The 19,598-nt window shown below is 56.6% G+C and overlaps 7 protein-coding genes across 7 annotated transcripts; 1 reads left to right on the top strand and 6 right to left on the bottom strand.

Moving 5' to 3' along the window:
• Window positions 1-257: 257 nt before the first annotated feature.
• Window positions 258-2,587, bottom strand: DCS_04436 (Alcohol dehydrogenase superfamily, zinc-type; the record flags this gene model as incomplete). Its single annotated transcript, XM_040801746.1, has 5 exons — window positions 258-1,064; window positions 1,138-1,210; window positions 1,398-1,776; window positions 1,833-2,336; window positions 2,407-2,587. 5 exons carry the CDS (start codon window positions 2,585-2,587, stop codon window positions 258-260), a joined length of 1,944 nt encoding a protein of 647 aa, XP_040656779.1.
• A 952-nt stretch (window positions 2,588-3,539) lies between these two features.
• On the bottom strand, window positions 3,540-4,601 carry DCS_04435 (uncharacterized protein; the record flags this gene model as incomplete). The annotated part of the gene is made up of 1 exon (XM_040801745.1): window positions 3,540-4,601. One exon carries the CDS (start codon window positions 4,599-4,601, stop codon window positions 3,540-3,542), a length of 1,062 nt encoding a protein of 353 aa, XP_040656778.1.
• A 325-nt stretch (window positions 4,602-4,926) lies between these two features.
• Window positions 4,927-6,195, bottom strand: DCS_04434 (oxidoreductase, short chain dehydrogenase/reductase family; the record flags this gene model as incomplete). The annotated part of the gene is made up of 1 exon (XM_040801744.1): window positions 4,927-6,195. The coding sequence occupies one exon, from the start codon at window positions 6,193-6,195 to the stop codon at window positions 4,927-4,929; it is 1,269 nt and encodes a 422-aa protein (XP_040656777.1).
• Window positions 6,196-6,866: 671 nt separating this feature from the next.
• DCS_04433 (uncharacterized protein) lies at window positions 6,867-8,953 on the bottom strand (the record flags this gene model as incomplete). The annotated part of the gene is made up of 2 exons (XM_040801743.1): window positions 6,867-8,623; window positions 8,701-8,953. The coding sequence occupies 2 exons, from the start codon at window positions 8,951-8,953 to the stop codon at window positions 6,867-6,869; spliced, it is 2,010 nt and encodes a 669-aa protein (XP_040656776.1).
• Window positions 8,954-12,568: 3,615 nt separating this feature from the next.
• On the bottom strand, window positions 12,569-15,000 carry DCS_04432 (U1 snRNP-associated protein Usp107; the record flags this gene model as incomplete). Its single annotated transcript, XM_040801742.1, has 3 exons — window positions 12,569-12,661; window positions 12,734-14,916; window positions 14,979-15,000. The coding sequence occupies 3 exons, from the start codon at window positions 14,998-15,000 to the stop codon at window positions 12,569-12,571; spliced, it is 2,298 nt and encodes a 765-aa protein (XP_040656775.1).
• Window positions 15,001-15,787: 787 nt separating this feature from the next.
• On the top strand, window positions 15,788-16,435 carry DCS_04431 (uncharacterized protein; the record flags this gene model as incomplete). The annotated part of the gene is made up of 1 exon (XM_040801741.1): window positions 15,788-16,435. The coding sequence occupies one exon, from the start codon at window positions 15,788-15,790 to the stop codon at window positions 16,433-16,435; it is 648 nt and encodes a 215-aa protein (XP_040656774.1).
• Window positions 16,436-16,617: 182 nt separating this feature from the next.
• On the bottom strand, window positions 16,618-18,859 carry DCS_04430 (uncharacterized protein; the record flags this gene model as incomplete). The annotated part of the gene is made up of 2 exons (XM_040801740.1): window positions 16,618-18,495; window positions 18,554-18,859. The coding sequence occupies 2 exons, from the start codon at window positions 18,857-18,859 to the stop codon at window positions 16,618-16,620; spliced, it is 2,184 nt and encodes a 727-aa protein (XP_040656773.1).
• Window positions 18,860-19,598: the final 739 nt, after the last annotated feature.

Raw genomic sequence — 19,598 nt, 5'->3', positions numbered from 1 at the left:
ACGACGATACCTGCGCGGTCATACAGAACATACGCACTGGACGCAGCATCCCGACAAGGACCCAACACCAGATGCAACACGACGCATAGCGAATGCACAAAGTACAAATGAAGCGTTTCTTTCTGCATAGGAGACGAGTGATAGTTGTAATCGTGTGTAATCGTGTTCGTGCACCGATCATTCATCAAGTATGGCACACCCTGACCGTCTCCGTCTCTCGTTGTTCTCCCTCGATCCGAAGACAGAACCCCAACCCTCTACATCAGCCTTTTAACTTCTCCAGTTGGGCCAAAGTTGAATGGCGTGATGTTTGTACCTTCAACAAGTCTCACGCCACGCGGGATCTTCATGCCCACCATGGACGTTCTCCCCCTGGTGCCCGACCAGCCGTCGGCACTCGAATCGACGCCGGCCAGGTACCACCATTGCGCAGTCAGGACATCGTGTATGGCTGATTGAAGATTGTAATTCATCAATGTCCGCGGCAGTTTCTTTTCAAGCGAATTGAACTTGTGCGCCATGGTGACGACGTCCCCATGAAGCTGACGAACGAATGACATTTCGTCGTTGGTCATCATCGTTTCCATGTTGAACATACTTTGGATGATGTATCCACGCAAAAGTTGACCATTTCGCAGACCCCCCATTCGCTGGTGAAAGCAAATATTTTCGTTGTCAGCTTCATCAATGTTGAGACTGTACGACTTGGATTCGATGAGACGTGTGATGATGGCGGAGGAAGGCATCAACAGGTACATGGGCTCAGGGTTGATTGGTTGATACTGCAATGCCAGTAGGAGATGTTCAAACGAGTCAGACAGGATGTAGCCTGATACGAGCATGATTTCCCGTTCAGGTTCGCCGTCAGAGGGGATCTCCCAGAATCCATGTTGAGCCATGATGCGAAATAATTTAGGTTTGCGAACGGAATGAAGGTCAAGCGAAGGACAAGGCAAGGTCAAGATGAAGTCGACGATGAGGATGCAGACAATGACCATTAGACAAGAGGAGACGGGGAAGAATATATAGCAAGCCTCTTTGCCAGTGACGAAAGCGCTTGCTTTCTGTGGTGTCACAGTTGATGAGCTGAGGAGGTTCCTTCCCGTTGATGACTACGATTTCGTTCTGTCCACGTACAGGGACAGCAGTAAGTGCCGGCACGCCTGCCATGACATGCCGTATTTCGACGATATTCCATCGCGCCATCACGCTGTTTTTGTTTTGTTTTTGCTCCTCACTCGTCTAACAGTGCACCGCTTGTCTTTTACCGTCCCAGCACCGGCCGATGCGTCGTTCAGGCAGGCATCTCAGGCTGGGTGACGATTGGCGAGGAGGCATTGTCGTGGGCGAACAAAGCATCGATGGGTGAATGAAACGCCAATCCTCCACATCCCTACAAACTTGAACGTCCGTCCATTGACTTGACCTCGACAACGAGCTTGCCCTGGTTGATGCCCTTGTAGAGATCGATGAGGCCCTGCTCTGCAACGGCCAGACCCCCCTTCAGGACGTACTCTGTCTTCTTGAGCTTCCCTTCGGCGAGCCACTGGGCGAGCTCCTTGCGGGCGCGAGGATAATCCTTGGCGTGATCGATGACGACGAAGCCCTGCATGCGGATCCTCATGGTGATAACCTTGGAGATGTTGACGGGGCCCTTTGGCGTCGACGTGTTGTACTGGCTGATCATGCCGCATTCGACGAAACGGGCATGCTCCTTGGCCCTCGACAGGGCGAGGTCCAGAATATCGCCACCGACTGGCGACGATGAGCGGATGTCTTGACGACAAGGACACGCAGAAACAAGGAATGACAATGCAGATGGATTTACGTACCGTTATCCCAGTAGACGTCAATGTAGGACTTGGTCGCTTCCTTGAACTTATCCTTGAAGTCGGCCGCCTTGTAGTTCAAGGCGACGTCGAATCCCAGGTCATCCACCAGCCACTTGCACTTGTCGTCGCTGCCGCAAAGTCCGACGACTCTGGCACCGGCAATCTTGGCAATCTGACCGGCGACGCTGCCCGTCGCGCCCGCGGCACCGGAGATGACGACGGTCTCGCCGGCCTTGGGTTCACCAATCTTGGTCATGCCGACCCAAGCGGTCAAGCTCGTCATGCCGAGAGCCGAGAGCATGTCGAGGGGATCCTTCAGACCCGGGTAGTTGGAGGCGAGGTCGAGGTCCTTGTCATCCAAGATGGCGTACTCGGTCCATCCGGCGTAGCCGGAGACGATGTCGCCTTCCTTGGCCTTGGTGCTCTTGGACGCAATGACGCGACAGACGGTGCCCCCGCGCATCTTATCGTTAATCTTGACGGGTGGCAAGTAGGAGCGGGCATCTGACGGTCGGGTTAGTGGACTAGGAACGAATGGGGGTTACGGAGGAAGGGAGATGGATGGCCCGATTACCAGTCATCCAACCGCGCATCGCAGGGTCGAGAGAAAGATAGAGGACCTCGACGAGCACTTGGCCGTCCTTGAGGTCGCCTGCTGAGGGAACGGGTGACTTTTTTTGCTGGAGGGTGCGTCCGGCGATGATGTCGCCCGTCGGCCGCTCGGCGAGAAAGAAGGAGAGATTTTCCTGCGCCATGATGGACGTGTATAGCGGATGAAGCCGACGGTATGATTGTCGTGCATGCGACGATGGTCGTGATGGCGGTGAAGGTGGTCAAGGTGGTCAAGGTGGTAAAGGCGGTACCAAGGTGCTGATGAAATAGCAAAGCGGTGGGAGTCGAGCTGAAGAAGGGTACGGCGGATAGCGGCGGCCTTGAAGCGTCTGGCCACTTGCACACAAATGTACCAACTTGTAACGATGTACCACAGTCGTCGGCCGTCATCAAACCTTGGGTTTCTCAGCTACCGAGGATCGAGGATGCGGCATATCATTCATCATTGGATAGGGAGATGCACTGGTTGCGTCATTCCAGCTAATTAACTTTTACGGTATTATAACTTACTCCGCACGGAGTAATAATGCTGTGCAACAAGAAGTAACTAATAATTGCGGGGCCGCTGAGAGGAAGGGGAATGCCGAGGTTGATTCGGCTTCCCACGGCGGCGCATCGGCGGGCTTAGCGGGTCTCGGGCACCGAGGCTCCAGGCCCAAGCTGCCCACCAAGACCCGCTGGCGGCGGCGGAGTTCCGGATGGTATTACCGGATGATAAATCTCCGATGATCACGATGATGCACGGATTAGTAGACAGAAAGCAAACCTAAATTCCTCAGCAGTTCATTTTTTTTTCCTGAATAGAGCTGCCAATACATTACATCAAGAACCGCTCTCGTCCGTCCATCATCCCGGCCGTTCCGGATTCCGTACCACACAAGACTAGTCACAACTACTCTTCTCGGACTCTGGTATCTAGCCCATGTTAGGTACCCCGGACTCGGCAGAGAGTAGTTATTGAGGGCAAGGCACGGTGCACTCGGAGCAGGAGTGACCTCGTCGTGTTGGATCGCGACCAAAGTCAACCAACTCATCCTGCCGCCGTTGACTTCTCGACTGGACACCAGAACACTCCAAAGGCACCCGGCATGTTCCTCAAACGCTGTCCTTGTAGAACCTCACCCCAAAGCTGATCTCTCCGCCCCTCCACACGCTTCTCTTCCGCGAACAGACAAAATATCTGCGCCATATTGAATCAGGCCTTGCAGCGTGCTCCCGCGTCGCGTGGTGCTCACTTTGGCACATGGGTGATTCGTTGCCATTGGCTTGGATACGAGCGGCATCCGGGTCAGGGTTGCATCTGCTCTCCTGTCGATTCCGCGATCCGATGCCTCCAGCTCCTCCTTGTTCGCCTGGTTGCTGGCCATCCCCCAACCTAGCATCAACAGTCCTTTGTCGTTGTCCTCGGTCGATTCCCTCTGCCTGCTGAACGTCGCTTGCGGGACCGCCGCTCCCTCCGCGCCTCTCGGCTCGAAGCTGGCTCCTGCTTACTGTGGCCGTTGGCTTTTCCGTGGTTAGGAATGGAATGTGCTCCTCGCAATCTGGGGAGCTGCCGAAAGAGGGCTCCTGCACCTGGCCCCCCTCTTCACCCTCCCCATGCCCCGGAAGAGGGTTCTTCGACAGCACCGTTTCCGTCTCACACTTGAAAGCAGCATACACCTCCCACGCCGTAATCAACCCGTTCCTCCACCGATCCCAGCATTCGGTGTCATCGAGCGTTCGCCACTGGGCACGATACTCGTCCTCGAGATCCAGTATATCCCGCTTCAGAAGGTCGGTCGTGCTCTGGCTCTTGCGCCACCAGCTCACCCCGGGGCCCTGTCGTAGGCTTTTGTACCGAACATCGTTTGACATCGCCTTGAGCTCCTGGATGACAAAGCCGCGGAGAAGCATGGCGTGGGCGAGTCCCGCAAGCTTGTGTTCCGTCCGTAGCGAAGGCTGGTCTGAATACTTGATATTCAGCCGAGTAGGGTCCTTGTCCAGAAACTGGCAGATCACGGGCTTCGTCGGCACCGGGATAAGGTAGTTTCCCATCAGTGAATGGAACCTCAGCTGAAGCTGCAGATCAGCAACTGTGCTTATCGGAACGCCTCCGACGCATCGAGTCATTTTTGGTGGCGAGGGAGTGCGAAAGGCGTCAAGGTGCAGGAGGGCCATGGTGGTCAGGCTGCGACACGGAGGCGGCTTACCATGTTCGTTCATACAATCCTTTCGTTACCAGAAGCCGGGCAAAAAGCCATTTTTAGAGGGGCAGACTTTGTACAGCCGACAGAATCACTGAAAATCGTGTATGCCAACGTTTGTGTTTGGTTCTCATTTGCCAACAGTATGTGAACACGCCGGGTTTGTCGGCTGCAAACCCGCAATGTTCGCACACAAAACGCGCACACGGGCAGGCTGGCAAGTGTTGGATATAGGTCATGTTTATCTGAGAGCCACTCGGATCAGGAGTAGTCGAGATCCGGTCTGGCTCGCACGCTCGTCATGAGGAAGTGGTTTTGTTCTTGCCCTTTGACTTGCCGCCTCTTCTGCCCTGCTTCTCCTTCTCGGCACCCTTGTTGTTGTCATTGACTCGGCCGGTTTCATCGGAATCGGCATTTCGTTTCTCCTGTCGCTTCCCGTCTGCAGAATCATTGCTTTTCTGAGCTGCCCTTTTCTTCGCCTCTGCCTTTTCGACCTTCTCGATGAGCGCGTCGCTCTCCTCCCAGAGTCTCTTGGCCACTTCGTCATCCTTGACCTCGGCACGAGCAAAGTCGACTTCGGTGCATTCTTTGATGAGCTTCCCGCCAGGACCCCGGCCGAGGTCGAGCTCCATGGCAGCGTGCAGTATGGACTGGGCGGCTTGGTGGGGCGACTTGAGCAGAAACCACGGGACGGCATAGCCGAGGAGGTACAGCGCAAGGCCGTAGAGCGAGCCGCGGGTGAGCCAACGGCGCGTGCCGGGGGTTCGGCTGAGGCCGGGGTCGACAAAGATGACGCGGGCATTCATCGGGAGCTCGTCGGGGCGCTTGTAGGAGTCGAGGTGCTTCTGGAATGCTTGTCCAAAGACGTTGAGGGCGAGCTTGCTGCGCGCGTAGGCCGCGGCTGGCGACCAGTTGCTCCCGTGCACGGCTTCCTTGAGCGAGGGCGAGCCGATGTAGGAGGAGCAGGTGGCCATGATGATGCGGACATCACGGTCAAAGGGCTGGGCCTTGATGGCGGGACTTAGGATGCCAAGCAGGTGGAAATTGGCGAGAAAGTTCACCATCCACGTCTCCTCTATCCCCTCGCCCGTCTCAGTTCTCCCACCGCCCGGGGGCGTGAGGGTGGCGGCGCAGAGGACGATCATGTCGAGCCTTCGCGGGGGCGCATTGTCGATCCATCGGGTGGCGAACTTTCGAACGCTGTGCAGGCTCGATAGATCGACCTGCTCGGCGTATATCAATTGATTTTGCGTCTTCTCCCGCAGGTCTTGCACGTACTCGACGAGGAACGGATCGGAGGGCGGTGCGTGGGTGAGAAGGACGATCTGGGCACCACGGGTGGCGAGCTCTTCGACGGCTCGGGCGCCGACGCCAGAGGTGCCGCCGGTGAAGAGGACTACCTTGCCGTGAAGTGGCCTCTCGGCCGTATTGGATCGACCTGATGTCCACTTCTTGAGGGTGTAGAGCAGGGTGAGGGCGATGGAAGTGTAGAAGATGGGCCACTGGTTATCGCGGAGCCAGTCGGGCGGGCCATTCTCGATGACGTAGAAGATGAAGGGGATTGGCATCTCGAACGCTTTGCATTGATCATTTCCTTGCGTTTGTCTGCTTTCTGATCATCTTCACAGAGTGTTGGCCGGTGGGGGGGGTTCGTCGACCTGGCCGTTGGGGACGCTCGACAAATGTTGAAGTAGCAAAGGAGCTCACTCCTAAGCACATTCAAAGGTACATGCACGTACGGAGCAGTACGGAGTACATTATACCATAAGCTAGCATACTCGGGGTATGCAAGTAATACGAAGTACACCTACTCCGTAAGTACTCCGTACAGTACATTGTAAAATATGTGGGCGGATACTACTCCGTACACGTGACGCCCTGGATAGAAGCTCCCGTGTACGGAGTACAACCACTTGTAATTACTGTGCATGCTTAAGTCACGGTTTGAAGTACAAACAATATCACTATTAATACTCCGTACTTGGAACTCCCTTAATTCTCGGCAGATAGTTAATCATTTTACTATGTGACGTATAAACCTGCAGGCAGACGCACATCAACACCATGACGACCCCCTTTCTTCCCCCTAGCCGCTAGACTTTCGAGCTTTCCAGCAAAATTCTAACGCTTTGTTCGTCGCCGTCATCGCCGCGTTCCTTCTGCCATGCTTTCGCAGCAAGACAAATCAATATCGAGAGAGATCCTCCTTGCACGAGACGATGCCTTCCTTCACCTTCCTTCAGTCACCGTTCGTCTCCTTGTCCTTGTCCTGTTCCTTGTCCTTTACCTTACGCATCCAAACCTCGCCAATCGGATCGCCATGCTCGGCAACGCACTCCCACTCGCCAATGCCAAGCTCGAGCGGTGCCTTGCGCACACCGCGACCGCCTCCGCCGATGATGAGGTTTCCGGGCCGATAGCTCTCGTCCTCGTTGAGCCTTCGGATGACGCTTCCGTGAATGCGAACGTTTGACGGAATGTCCCGGACCTCTCCCCGCGGAAGGGGCCAGCGAATCGGCTTCCACGATCCGTCTTCTTGCAGATCCATGCGGCGAAAGGGCAGCCACTCCATAAAGTTCCAGGCCGTCACGGCAACGCCGCTCAGCCCGCCACCGTACTGCAGCGAGTCGTGAATGTCGGACGTGTGGGCCATGTGCATCATGTCGTGGAAGCTCGACCGACGGTCGGTCCCGGCACGGTCGTCGCTGTCAAGCGCCGGGCTGAGCTGGCCGGCCGGGAGGCTCTGCACTCCGTTCGACTCGTCTTGGACGAGAATGTCCGGATTCTGGGCCGGAATCACCTTGTCCTCCTTTCTCGAGGCTGCCTGTTGGATGTACGTATCGCACAGGCAACCCATCTCGGCGACCTTGTCCATGTCGAATGGCAGGCCGGCCTTCATCGCCTCGCGGACGATCCAGGCCAAGGGCACATGGCTTGCGCTCTTGCGGCCGTTGACGCCTTGCCATCCGCCCCCGACATCTCCGTGGCTGCCAGCAAACCACAGCTCGTCGATGTCCTTGTCCTCGTCGTCATGCTCCAGATCGGACGGTGCGATGCCGGAGGCGCAAGACACGGCATCCGCCTCGCACCGATTGCCTTCTTGGCAGGACCTCGAGCGGGGACGATAGGGAGCGTAGCGAGAATTGCCGACGGACGGCCGCCTCTGTCGGCCAGCCCGATCATCACCGTCGGCGGGCGTCAGCAGGACCGTCGGCCGGCTCTCCTTTTCAGTGTCGACAGTGCCGTCGGCGGCCGGTTTGTCGGCGGTGGAAGCTGTTGGAGGACGAGGTGCCGTGCCGGACCGGTAGGTATCGAAGCTCTGTCGAAAGTGGGTCAGGAAGTGGTCCACGTGAGGGTGGCGGTGATGATGATGACGATGATCGGTCGGACGGCGCTGGTACATGAGATCCTGACGAAACTTGGCGCGCCTCTCGTCGATGCTGACGGCGTGGCGGATGACCCTGGCGCTGCTGCGGGCCGTGTAGGGGAACTTGCTGCGCTGCATCCACGCGTTCTCGAACTGGGGCACCGAGTTGACGGTGTCGAACAGGCCGAGGAAGCGGATCCTGCCGACGGGTCTCGAGAAGGTCTCGCGGAAGCCCTTCATGAACTCGTGCATCTTGCGCGTCTTCTTCTCGTGCTCGCTCTCCTCGTCGTCGTCCTCGTCGTCGTCGGACGACGGCCGGCGACTCTGCCACTGGGCAAAGGCCTTCCAGGCGAAGCGGACCATCTCCTCGTTGCCGTGGGACAGCAGGCCGATGTGGTCGAGCATCTCGGCGAGGAAGCGGGCAATGTAGGCGCCCCTGCTGAAGCCGAACATGTAAATTTCGTCTCCCGGGTTGTAGAAGCGCATGAGGAAACGGTATCCGCCGACGACATGCTGGTCAAAGGAGGAGCCGATGGCCGAGTCCTTGGCCTTTTGGTACCACGACTTTACGCGGGCCTGAATGCCCGTGTGGGAGAGGGAGCCGGAGACGACGTAGGTTCCGATGCCGGCTGGTCGTGGGCGCGTAAGTCAGCTGCGGTGCTGCGCGTGCCGGCGGTGGGAGCGGGCGGCGGCAGAGGGGGCTCACGTTGATAGTAGTGGTACTGGTCTCCGGCCGTCCGGTCAAGCATGCGAAATATCTTGAGAATGTTGCTGTCGCTCTCGTCGCCGTGGAACTTGTTGCCTGTTCCGTCGAAGCAGAGGATCAACTTTCTCGGGCCTCTACCGGTGTCGCGCTTCGTGCTGAGGGCCCTCAAGCTCATGGCGGCCGAAGCGTTGTCCGACTCGTCGTGACGTTCGCGCATGGTCTGGGCCGCGCTGGGTTCGAGGAGCCCGGCCATGCTGCTGGCTCCAGGACGGGACGATGAACAAAGCCTCGCAATGTCGTCGCAGCGGATCAAAGGTGCCTCACCCGACAGTGGCCAACGGGAGGTCGGTAGTCCGGGCTAAGGTATGCGAGTTGTTGAGATTGAGAGCGGATTGGGACACGGACCTGTGAAGATGTGCTCGAACTATTGCCGACGTAGACTTGTGAAGTGAGCACTCGTTCCAGCTTCGACGTCCATGTACCGGCGCCTTGCCCCCTTGTCGGTCGAGGGAAGACTCGTATAATGAGCATCAAGTATTTCAACACGCCGCGACATGTACACCTACATCAGCATGAACCTGTACAACGGCACTACCTGTCCCTAAGCTGGCGCGAGCCGGCAGGAAAAAGGCGACGATCGGTGTCTCCAACGCCCTAGTCTCTGCGAGCCCGAACCAGGGTCGGTCCAATCGAGTCTCCAGCAAGCCGTCATGGGTTGCATGCCGTGTCTTGAAACGGAGACGACGGGCTCTGCCGTCTCTGCCGTCCCCTCAGCCGTGACAATCCTTGCCGCCCTAGTCTGGGGTGGTGAAGGAGACGAGGCAAGCGGCGGCGATGGCGGGTCGGTGAGAGGCTGGCCTCGAGAAACGACGGCTTGATGACATGAGCGCAGGCGGCCACGCAATAGGGCGAGGGCGGGCGTCTGCCATGGCGGAGGAAGCATTGGTAGATGATAATAATAATGGATTGTAATGGATTGTGCATGGACCGTAGCAGCGCATATGGGATCGTCCAATAGAAGGTAGCCATTTTCTCGCCCAAGACAATACCCCCGACGTGATGCATCGCCCACAGACAGTGGCTTGCATTTGCATTCCTCGCCCATTCGCCATGGCCCGCCTCCCAGTGCCCATGACGGAGTCGTTTCGGCACTCTGTTGATAATATTCATGTAGCATCATGCTCCGTACCGTGCTCACGGAGTACTTGCTGGAAACAGTACGTATTTGCAAGTACATTGAAACATGTATCCGTAATGCAAGTAATACATGCACATGCAGGTTTGTGTTGCCCGTATGCTTATAGGCACAAGCATATCATTTACAGTACGAAGTACTCCGTACCGTACTCCGTTATCCTAGTTGTAGTTGCACTGTACTCCGTACTTACTCTGAGACTACTAGGTACTAGGTACTCTAAGTACATGTAATTCCCGGTACATGACGGGATAGGTAATACCTGGAACTATACGGAGTAGCCGTGGACTGCATGTACTTACAAGGTACGTAAGTATGTATATGTATTGCAGTACTGTCCAAGGCATGACATGTACAAGTACGGAGTACTTAGATTGTACATGCACTGCCTGTACGGAGTACTTGATGAATACCTATAGCAAGCGCAATCACGTCGTATGCAGTATACGGGGTAGAGTGCATGTACGTGTAAATACGGGCATTGATACAAGTACTTTGCCGAGTAGGTAATTCCTCCCTGTCCGTGCAAGTATCAACTACGCTAAACATGCATGGCACCATTGAGGGCCCCCATGATCCAGCGGGTGAAATCCAAGTTTGCCAGCCCTCTTGTTACTTTTGCGTCTTCTTCCATCTCAAGCGGCAGCCTTCCTGCAACCCCCAATCGAGCAGCCGTTGCTGACCCACCACCGAGGTGGTGCCGTTGCCGTTGCCGTATGATACACACTTGTACGTACCGTTTGAGGCCAAAAGTACCTGCATGGCTTCCGTACCATGTATGAGTGTATCACACACAGTACGAATACGGATTACAGGCCGTAGCCTTTAGCCCATTGGCTCGTCAAGGAGGAATACTTAGTAATTACCTACCTAGTAGTATTGGTTGGTGTACGTACTGCACTTACACCTATCTCGCAAGTATACCAGTAGGTACAGCATGCAACCGAGCAGCCATCGTGACAGTACTCCGTACAAGTAATTACATGTACAGCTGCAGCCACAGGGATGTGCAACTGCCGTTGCAAAGTATTTCGCTCAAGTACGGAGAATTTCTACATGCATTACAACTATGCTATACAGTACTTCTCCGGAGTACGTTATTCTGCAAGCACTCCGTACTTTAGTCCTGGTTTTACTGCACTACAGGCTTACTTACATGCGTACCTATAGTGCAAGTATTAGGTGTGCCGTACGGAGTACTTCGTACTAAACTAGTACTTACGTGTACTTACTTGAATCATGTCGCAAACTACTAATTTACCTAGTACCTAGTACGGAGGACTTCGCACTGCTATAATTCGTGTCAAGTACCCCAACTCTCCCCTCCAGAAGACTTACTTATATACATGGTGTACTATGGAGAACAGTATATGCATGTACCTGTGCGTACCACCATATAACTTACCATTACAGAAATTTACTGTACCTGCGCTCAATGGGGCATGGGGAACAAGTACAAGGCACTTGAGTGTAGATAAATGTGCATGTTACGGGGTGGGTACCTACAAGTTCCGGGTGAAGCCGCGTCAACACCGAGATCGACGGCGAGCCAGTAAGAATCATAGAATAGAGACAAGTCACGCTGGATTGTATTACTGTACATGACATGTACGGAGTCCAAGCACTTGCAATTTTCCGTCTACCTACTTTAACGGTACTTGTACGTACATTCAGATCCCTTCCATGGGGAACGTCCTCGATTGCACGACATGAATACGTATGCACAAGTACATAGTGCTGTATACCGAGTATACTGTACGTGCCTTCTTGTTCTGCACGTGTCCCCCAACAGCACACGTATGCTGGCCCAAATAACACAATTCCAACGTATGTACGCATACACATACACACGAATACACTGCTTCATCATACTTGAACGGGATGCTATCCTAGTCCTTGTGCACGTACGGTCGCACAAGGAGACAAGCGCAGACGGGGCCCGGATATCGTCCACGGATGCCGGCACCTCAGTACTGCGAGCATCAAGATCGCCCTATCACACCGTGGGATACACAGGACTATACTGCGTCTTCATCGTACTGTAAGCCTCATCGGAAAGGTTGGGCTGTTTGTAGCCCCCCATACGTTGAATCAACAGGCACCACGACTGGGCTGCCTCCCATGTTCATGTCCAACCTGGATGCCGTACATGATGAATATGGATAACATAATGATGCTAGAGCCAGTGGCCGGTCCCTTCCGGCATCTGTTTTCTGGGCGGGAGAAAAGGAAGCTTCTTTCAATACGTCCATTCCTAAACTCGAACAGCGCCAACTCCTACTTACATGCTTTCAACCACCATCGTACGCCTCTGGACACATTGTCTTTCCTCGTCCGCTGCTTTCGACTGGACAGCCGCTGCGCCAACCGACGGCACCAGTTGTAGATTTTGTGCATTTCCCGACGTTGAGAGAGCAGATCCGTCAGCCGACAAGCCGCTATCCGGTCCGCGCGCCGAGCTTCCTCGTCGTGCATCGTCGTTGAATGGTCGAGCCAGTGAACGTGTCTCATGCATCGCAATACTCCCCTTCGCGTCCCACACAGCGTTTCTGACGCACCGGTCATGCTGCTGCGGCACGGCGACCCATCGACGCCAGCTTATCATCCCTCCGACCGCTCGCTCCGCTCTCCGCGAAAGCTCCTCGCCACGAATCTACCGCCACCATGAGATCGTTAGGCGGACAGGCCACGCTTCTCGCACTCGGTGAAGAAGATGACCATGCGCCACAACTTCTTCACTAGGTCCTCGGCCTCGTCGTCCAGAGCCTGCTTCTGTTAGCTCACCCATCCTATCGGTTCCTCGAGAGGCGCTGTGGGGGAAAGGGGGGGTCCACTCACTCCTTCCAGCTCCTCCACGAGCGCCGGCGCCGTGCCGCGCTTGCGAATGTGCTCCTCGACCGTCTCCACGAGCATCTCCTCCTGCACGCCCAGGTACTCGACAATCTTCTTTTCGACAAAGGAACGGAGCCGCTCGTGCATCGTGCTCTCGTCCATGTGCTCCCACTTGACCTCCCAAGCCCAGAGGCCTTCCTTGTCTGTCGGAATCTCCTGCGCGAGCGCCCGAACCGCCTGCGCCAGCTCCTCATCCGTCATCGTCGCCGACGCCGACAGCGCGTCCATCTGCAGCGGGATGAGCTGGCGCTTCACCGTCGGCTCGTTGTCCTCGTCGTCCAGCAGGTTCTCCACCTCGGCCATCGTCCGTCGCTGGGGCAGTGCGCGGGATGCTTGCGCCCGCTGTGCAGCCGCTCCCAGGGACAGCTTGAACGGTTGCGGCGCCGGCCGCTGCTGCGCGTCGCCGTCCGGCCGGTTCGGGAATCCACCGGCCGGCCCGCGCGCCGCTGAGCTCTGCTCCTGCTTCGCCGCCCTCTCCCTGTCCTCCTCGCGCCGGTCCGCGTCGTCTCGAGCGACCTCGTGCGACAGGTCGCCGTTTCGCTTCCTCGCCCACTCCTCGTGATCTCGGTAGTAGAGTATGTTTTTGCGCGAAGCCTCGACGTCGTCGTCCAGAGACATCTCCCGCGTGCACTGCTCGTTCTTGCGTCTCTGCAACACCTCCGACTCCTGCCGCTCGCGCTCCTGCTCGCGCTCGAGAGCCTGCTGTCGGATCCGCTCTCTGTTGAGCCACTTGCGCTCGGCCTCGAGGTACTTCTTCTCCGCCTCGCCCTCGTGTTTCTTCTGGTGCCTAACGTATAGAGCGTTGTCGCTCGCGTCGCCGTCGTCGTCGCTGTACACGTTGATCTCCCCGAGACCATCCTTGCTGCCGTTCACGAAGCTCACGCCTCGATCGGTCCCGTTCTGGCCCCGTGCCCCAGAAGGCGCGCTCGGCACCGTCGCCGATCGAGGACCTAGCGGAATGTTGCTGCTCGACACGCCATTCTGCTTCTGGTACCGCTCCACAATCTCTTCCTCTCGCCGAGCACGCTCGACGTCGCGTTGAGTGCTTCGATCACGAAAGGACGCAATCTCCTTCGCCACCATCTCGCGCATCTCGGCCGGCACGTCCGCAAGCTCGTCTTCCTGCGCGATGGAGATGTTGACCACCTCCACGTTGGCCGACGTCTCGCCCGCCGTCACCGTCCCTTCGCCCGCCGCATCGGCCCGAGCGGCTAGGGAAGGATAGAAGAGCTCGCGCTGGACCTGCTTGACAGCCTGCTTCGCCGTCTCCAGCCTAGCCTGGAAGTCGTCGTCATTTTCCTGCGCCTCCGCAAGCGACTCTTGCTGCTCGACGACACTTTCGTCGGCAGAAACCAGCACGGCGACCTTGTCGATGCCCTCGAAGGAATCTTCGTCCGATGGTTCTGCCGTTCCTGCCTGTCGCTTCGCCGGAACCTCGACGCGACCTTGGCCGAAGATCTTGAGCGCCATCGACACCGACTCGGGTTCCTCAAAAATGGCGTATCCGTATTTTGGATTGTGCTTTTCTAGGAGCGACGATGACGTCTCCCAGCTTTGGAGCCGGCCAATGGCGTTCAGCAGTCGCTTCGCATCGCCGTCGTTGCAGAGTGACCCGGGAATGTCGCGAACCGCAATCGCCCGCAGCTTGTCATCGGCCGTCGGCGGGAAGAGTGCCGCGGCCTGCTCTCGCCCTCGGTCTCCACCTCGGTCGCCTCGGTCGCCGCCGATGCCTGATCGTACGCCGGTCGACGAGGTCAAAGGTCCCTCGCGTCCGCCCGCGGGGGCACTTGTGCCGAGCCGGATGACAGGGGCGCTAAAGTTAATATTCGCCGGCATGTTGATGGGCTGGTACGTGGACGGGAGGTTTCCGGGACGGTTGGACGTCGGCGGTGCGCTGTAGGACTGCACGCCGGGGGCAGCGCTTATGCCTGGGGGGGCCATGCCCGGAGGGCCCATGCCGGAAGATGCCATGCCGGGGGGCGGCACTAGAAACTCTGCCGTCAGCCTTGGTTCCTCCGCATCGCCGCTCGAGAAGGGTGCACTACCGAGCCCCGGAGGAGCTCCCATGCCGGGGGGGGGATGGCTTCCGTATCCGCCATAGCCGGGAGGCGGTGCGCCGTACGGGTTTCCTGGAGGGAGAGTTCATCGTCAGCATACGAGTACACTCAATGCACATGCACACATGACGTACCTCCGTATTGATTGTATGACATGTCGTTATTGGGGTTCGTGGGGTCTTTGTATCGCTCGTGATGACGCTCGCAGCCTTGTGTCGCGGTTGCAAGCTCACGACCCCAGCAGTCGTGCAGGCGACAACCCCAGGCACACTCCCTCGTTCGGCCAACAGAATCCGACAGCGGTTCAAGTATTGTAGAATTAGGGTTTGCAGGCGGACAGCACGGCTGCGTGGTCGTGGGTGGAAGCAAGTCGGCCTCGTCGCAAAGCCTGTCGCGTCGTTGTGTCGGCAAAGGAAGCCTTCCGAGTTCGAACGCAGGAGCTTTTTTTAGTGGCGGTGCGGTGCTGGAGTGACCATGGGTGAGTGAATGGCATTGCGCGACGACGAATGGACCCGCTGCCAGGTAATTATGTACTTGGTTGTACTGCGTACAGTACAGTACTTGCATGTACATACTTACATGACATAATACCTGGAGGCCAACTATTGATACAGTCTAACGTGTAGCTATTAGCAGGTGCTGCTCCTAAAGTGCCCCGCATCAATGTTGCTCCGCGCCGCCAAGAGACTCCGGCGAGACGTGATTTTGAGGTTGGACCAGACGACAGCTCGAGCTGGAAGAACACTTCAACTCCGCCTTTGTCGCTCCCAATTGGCCTCTATGCACTGGCCTGTCGCCGACATGTAGGTCAACCCAAGGCTTGCCTACGAGATTTCCTCTTAACAATCTTTGCAGGGCCGCAACTAGAGCCAGCAGCTCCCTGCTGTCCCGGGTCGTTCTGGCGTCGACACTACCGTCACGGACGTTCTCACCCTTCCTCCCGATGCGCTTCTCTGCCGCAATGTCGACACACGATTCGAACCCCTCAAACTCCCGCCCTCCCGCCGCTCGCATAAATCCACTGGTTGGAAGTCATGCTCCTGCGCAACCGCAGGTTCTTTCCAATGAACCGTCGGTTTCGACCAAGCCCTCTCCACCGTCCAACTCCAGCCTGCCTCTCACCCCCCCGCCCCCTCCTCCCCCTCCCGCGACTTCAGAAGATGCCGGGTTGGAATCTTCAAAGGCGCAGGCCAAGCAGTACCCCTATACGGCGGCCGATGCTTCCACCCCCATCAACCTCGATATCGCTTCCATCATCACCAACAAGTCAGCCGCCTACGGCCTCTCCCTCGGCAATGGCGACCCTCTCTCGACCCCTCAGGTTCGCACCGCTGCCGTCACCGGCCGCACTGTCTTTGTCAAGGACCGCCTCACGCCCACATCGGCTCCCACGCCGACGATTGCCCTACGGGTGCTCGAACGCATGTGCCGGGATCAAAAGGTCCGCAACAAGTATCACTCGCAAAAGTTTCACGAACGCAAGGGCCTCCGCAAGAAACGATTACGCAGCCAACGGTGGAGAGCCCGCTTCAAGACGGGCTTCAAGGCAACCGTCAACCGCGTCATCGAGCTGAAGAAGCAGGGTTGGTAGAGGGCACCATGCGCATCCGCTTGGCCGATGATGGTTTGTACGATACCAGGGCAGGGCATTTTCAACGGCGAAAATACGAGCTAGCTTTGGGTCAGCATGTGAGGGTAGGAAAGCAGTCTAGTTGATCACATGATGAGCACCAGCAATTGTAAACTGCATCATTTGCCTGCCCATCGTTACCCTCACCACTTCGTCGGGCTGGCTGGCGGGCTCGTCTTCACTCTGGGCCTCGACCGAAACACCGACTCCATATCCTCCTCCCTCAGCATCTGTTCCGTCAACATGGTTACGTCCTTTGAATCCTCGTGCACCACAGGAAAGCAATTTCCCTCCCTGCGAGACGATACCTTGGACTTCTGTAGCGATCTATGCCTCTCAAGCTGAGCCTTTTGTTTGGCCTTTTCGATGCCCACCATGCTGCGACGAGTGCGCGCAATAAGATCGTCCCCTGGCTCGACGCCATCATCAACCGCAGACGATGGTTTCTTGGCAGAGAAATTGAGAGCATCAGTCCTGCCGAAAGTCGGGTTGGATGCTGGCGGCTGCTCAAGCTCCCCCGTGTCTTCAAAAGTGGAGCTGATTTTAGCCATGGAGAGACGTGTCCGCTGAGCGAGTGAGAGAGATTGCAGTGGCTTTAAGGACTCGGTTGGAGAAGAGGGGGCGCTGTCCATCGACTTGCGCATCCTGTCGGCCGGTTTCTGCGCTTGCATTCGAGTGCCCTGGACCTCTATTGGATCCCATGGGAGACTTGTCTGCGGAGCAGGAGACGGACTCGGTGGCGAGCAAGCGTCCCAAAGATTTTGGTGGTGCGACGCATCGACCATCTCTGACTCACTCTCGCCTTTGACTTGAGCAATGCGATGTGAGGTTGCGTCTGTCGAAGGATAGAATTCATGCTCGGTCTGAGCTTCGCCTGGGTGTGGCAGATGGTCTATGACTGGGCGGCTCGAGGTTGTTGTTCGTGACGTTAGCTTCTTCGAAAACCCCTCCGGTTTGTCTTCTGGGTCAAGGATCTCAGACTCGGAATTAGACTTGTTCTTGATCCTATCAATAGACCACGTCGGACGGCTTTCCAGAAACGCCATTGTGTGTGGCTTGCGACAACGTATCTCCGCCAACTCTTTCGTCAGCTCATCCATGAGCTGCTTATATTCGTCTGCCACAGTAATCATTTGCATACCGGGGACTGTTGAGCGTGGGAGAGTAGGACTTTGGATCTGGAGGTGCTGGTGCGCATCAAATTTGATGCCGATGCACACGGACCCCTTCCGTTCCGGAGATGTGCAGATTGGCGGTGATATCTGGGCTCGGTTTTGGTGCATCTTGCGGCGAAAAGTGTCCCATCTCGCAAGCCGCTCCTTCTGCAGCCTTACCCTGTCGTCGAGTTGTTTCAGGAGGCTGCCGTTGTCGTCGTCGAGCTCATCCAGTTCTCCCTGCTGGACTCGTTGCCAGATGCTGCCAAAGGATGCGTCTTGAATTCCGCCGACGCTTAGACCCGAGTGCCCAAGCAAAAGTGTGTTCATCCATCTCTCGTCGCCGTGCCAGTTGTTCCTAACCGTCTGCCGCATGTCATCCCCGTGGTGGCCAGGGTACTTTTCCACGCCGTCCTTCTCTTTCGCACATATTTCTTCATCTCGTCGCGCCAGATCATGTTCCTTGGCGGCCAGAAACTCAGCAAAATGACAATATCTTGCCCTCGCCACCTCCTTTCGGGCAATGAACCGGCGCAGGTCAGCCTTGTGCGCCATCGTCAACAAGGATAGCTGCGCGTCATCCACAGCAAGCCCCTTGTTCTCAAGTGCCAGCCCAACGGCCACAGAAGGGCAGGTATTCCCTGATTCAATGTGAGCGGCCGTCATCTTCCTTAGAATGGCCATGGAAAAGTTTGCGAGGACCTCCTCGAGCCTCTCGCCCTTGCACTCGTCGAGCATCGTCTTGCGGATGACGGCGTCGCGACCGAGGACGCCCATCTTCTTTGCCTGCTCGAGGGCGCGTAGGAGGGCGGCGCGGAGGCTGAGTGACTGGATCTGGTTGAGAGGTGGGAAGAAGGGCTTGAGTTTCTGGTCTCATCAGCGTCACATCTCGATGGAAGGGGAGGAAGGGAGGGAGTCGACCAACACCTGCCGCCATTTCGGGATCCCACAAGGTAAAGAGGCGAAAGAGGGCCCATTCTACGCAGCGTATGCGCCTCTTCTGAGCCTGCACGCCTGTGTTCGCGGCTGTGGCAGCAAACGTGTCGACGGATATGCCAGGCCAATCCGGCAGCAGATCAAGGTCCAGCAGACGTAGGCTTCTCAGAAACGAGGTCACGGGCGGCACGGTGCCGCCACCAAGCAGTGCCGGCGAGGTCCTGCCGGGCGCCGCTTGGCTTTGCGGCGTACGGACCAAGGGTCGCGCCGTCGACTGTTGCTGGAGAGCGTCCATTCTGACGGTGACAGTGATGGCTTCCTAGAGTTTCCTCCCCGGTAGTATGACGATGCTGGAGAGCGAAGCATGTCAGGGGTACAAGTTGATGCTGCCTTTTCGACCGTGATCGCCTGGATGGAGTTGCTTTCGCATGGAGAGGCTGTGTATGCCGGGCGTTGTTGGTCGATGCCAAGTTTGCTTCATCGTGAAGCTGTGCGTATGGAGTTGATACAGGGGAGCTTCCAGCATGCTGTTGCGCTAAATGGGAAAGTGGTGGGGTTTGTCAACACCTTCGGGCACTGCTGCGTACAGTAAGTAATAATTATTATGTACCAAATAATACTCCGTACTCCATACCCTTGGGTGCAAGTACCGCAAGTACTTAAGAACTTAGGTACTTCATCCTTATTTTTGAGGAGTGTCTTACTGCTGTAATAATAGCACCGGAAGTACGGAGTACTCCGTCGTGTACTCCGTACAGTACTTACAGTACACTGACCCAAGTACAGTACAAGAACGGCAGCAGCATAATACTAGGTAGGTACTTAATAGCGACCTGGTTTTTGCCCCAAGAGGCCCAAAAAGACCCAACATGGCCAACCCGTGTGCGGCTATCCGTATCATTACTACCGCGAATGCTTGAATAACGACAACCCACCTCAAATATCGAGTATTGCTTGGACATGCTTGGCAGGGAATCAAAGGCTTGAACGCCAAATCACCCGTCACATGTCTTCCAGTCATCGCATCAGCTGAC

The sequence above is a fragment of the Drechmeria coniospora genome, chromosome 02, assembly GCF_001625195.1.
Source record: "Drechmeria coniospora strain ARSEF 6962 chromosome 02, whole genome shotgun sequence".
Taxonomy (NCBI): Eukaryota; Fungi; Ascomycota; class Sordariomycetes; order Hypocreales; family Ophiocordycipitaceae; genus Drechmeria; species Drechmeria coniospora.
Note: the sequence above shows the minus strand (reverse complement) of the source record. Positions and strands in the feature narration are given on the sequence as shown.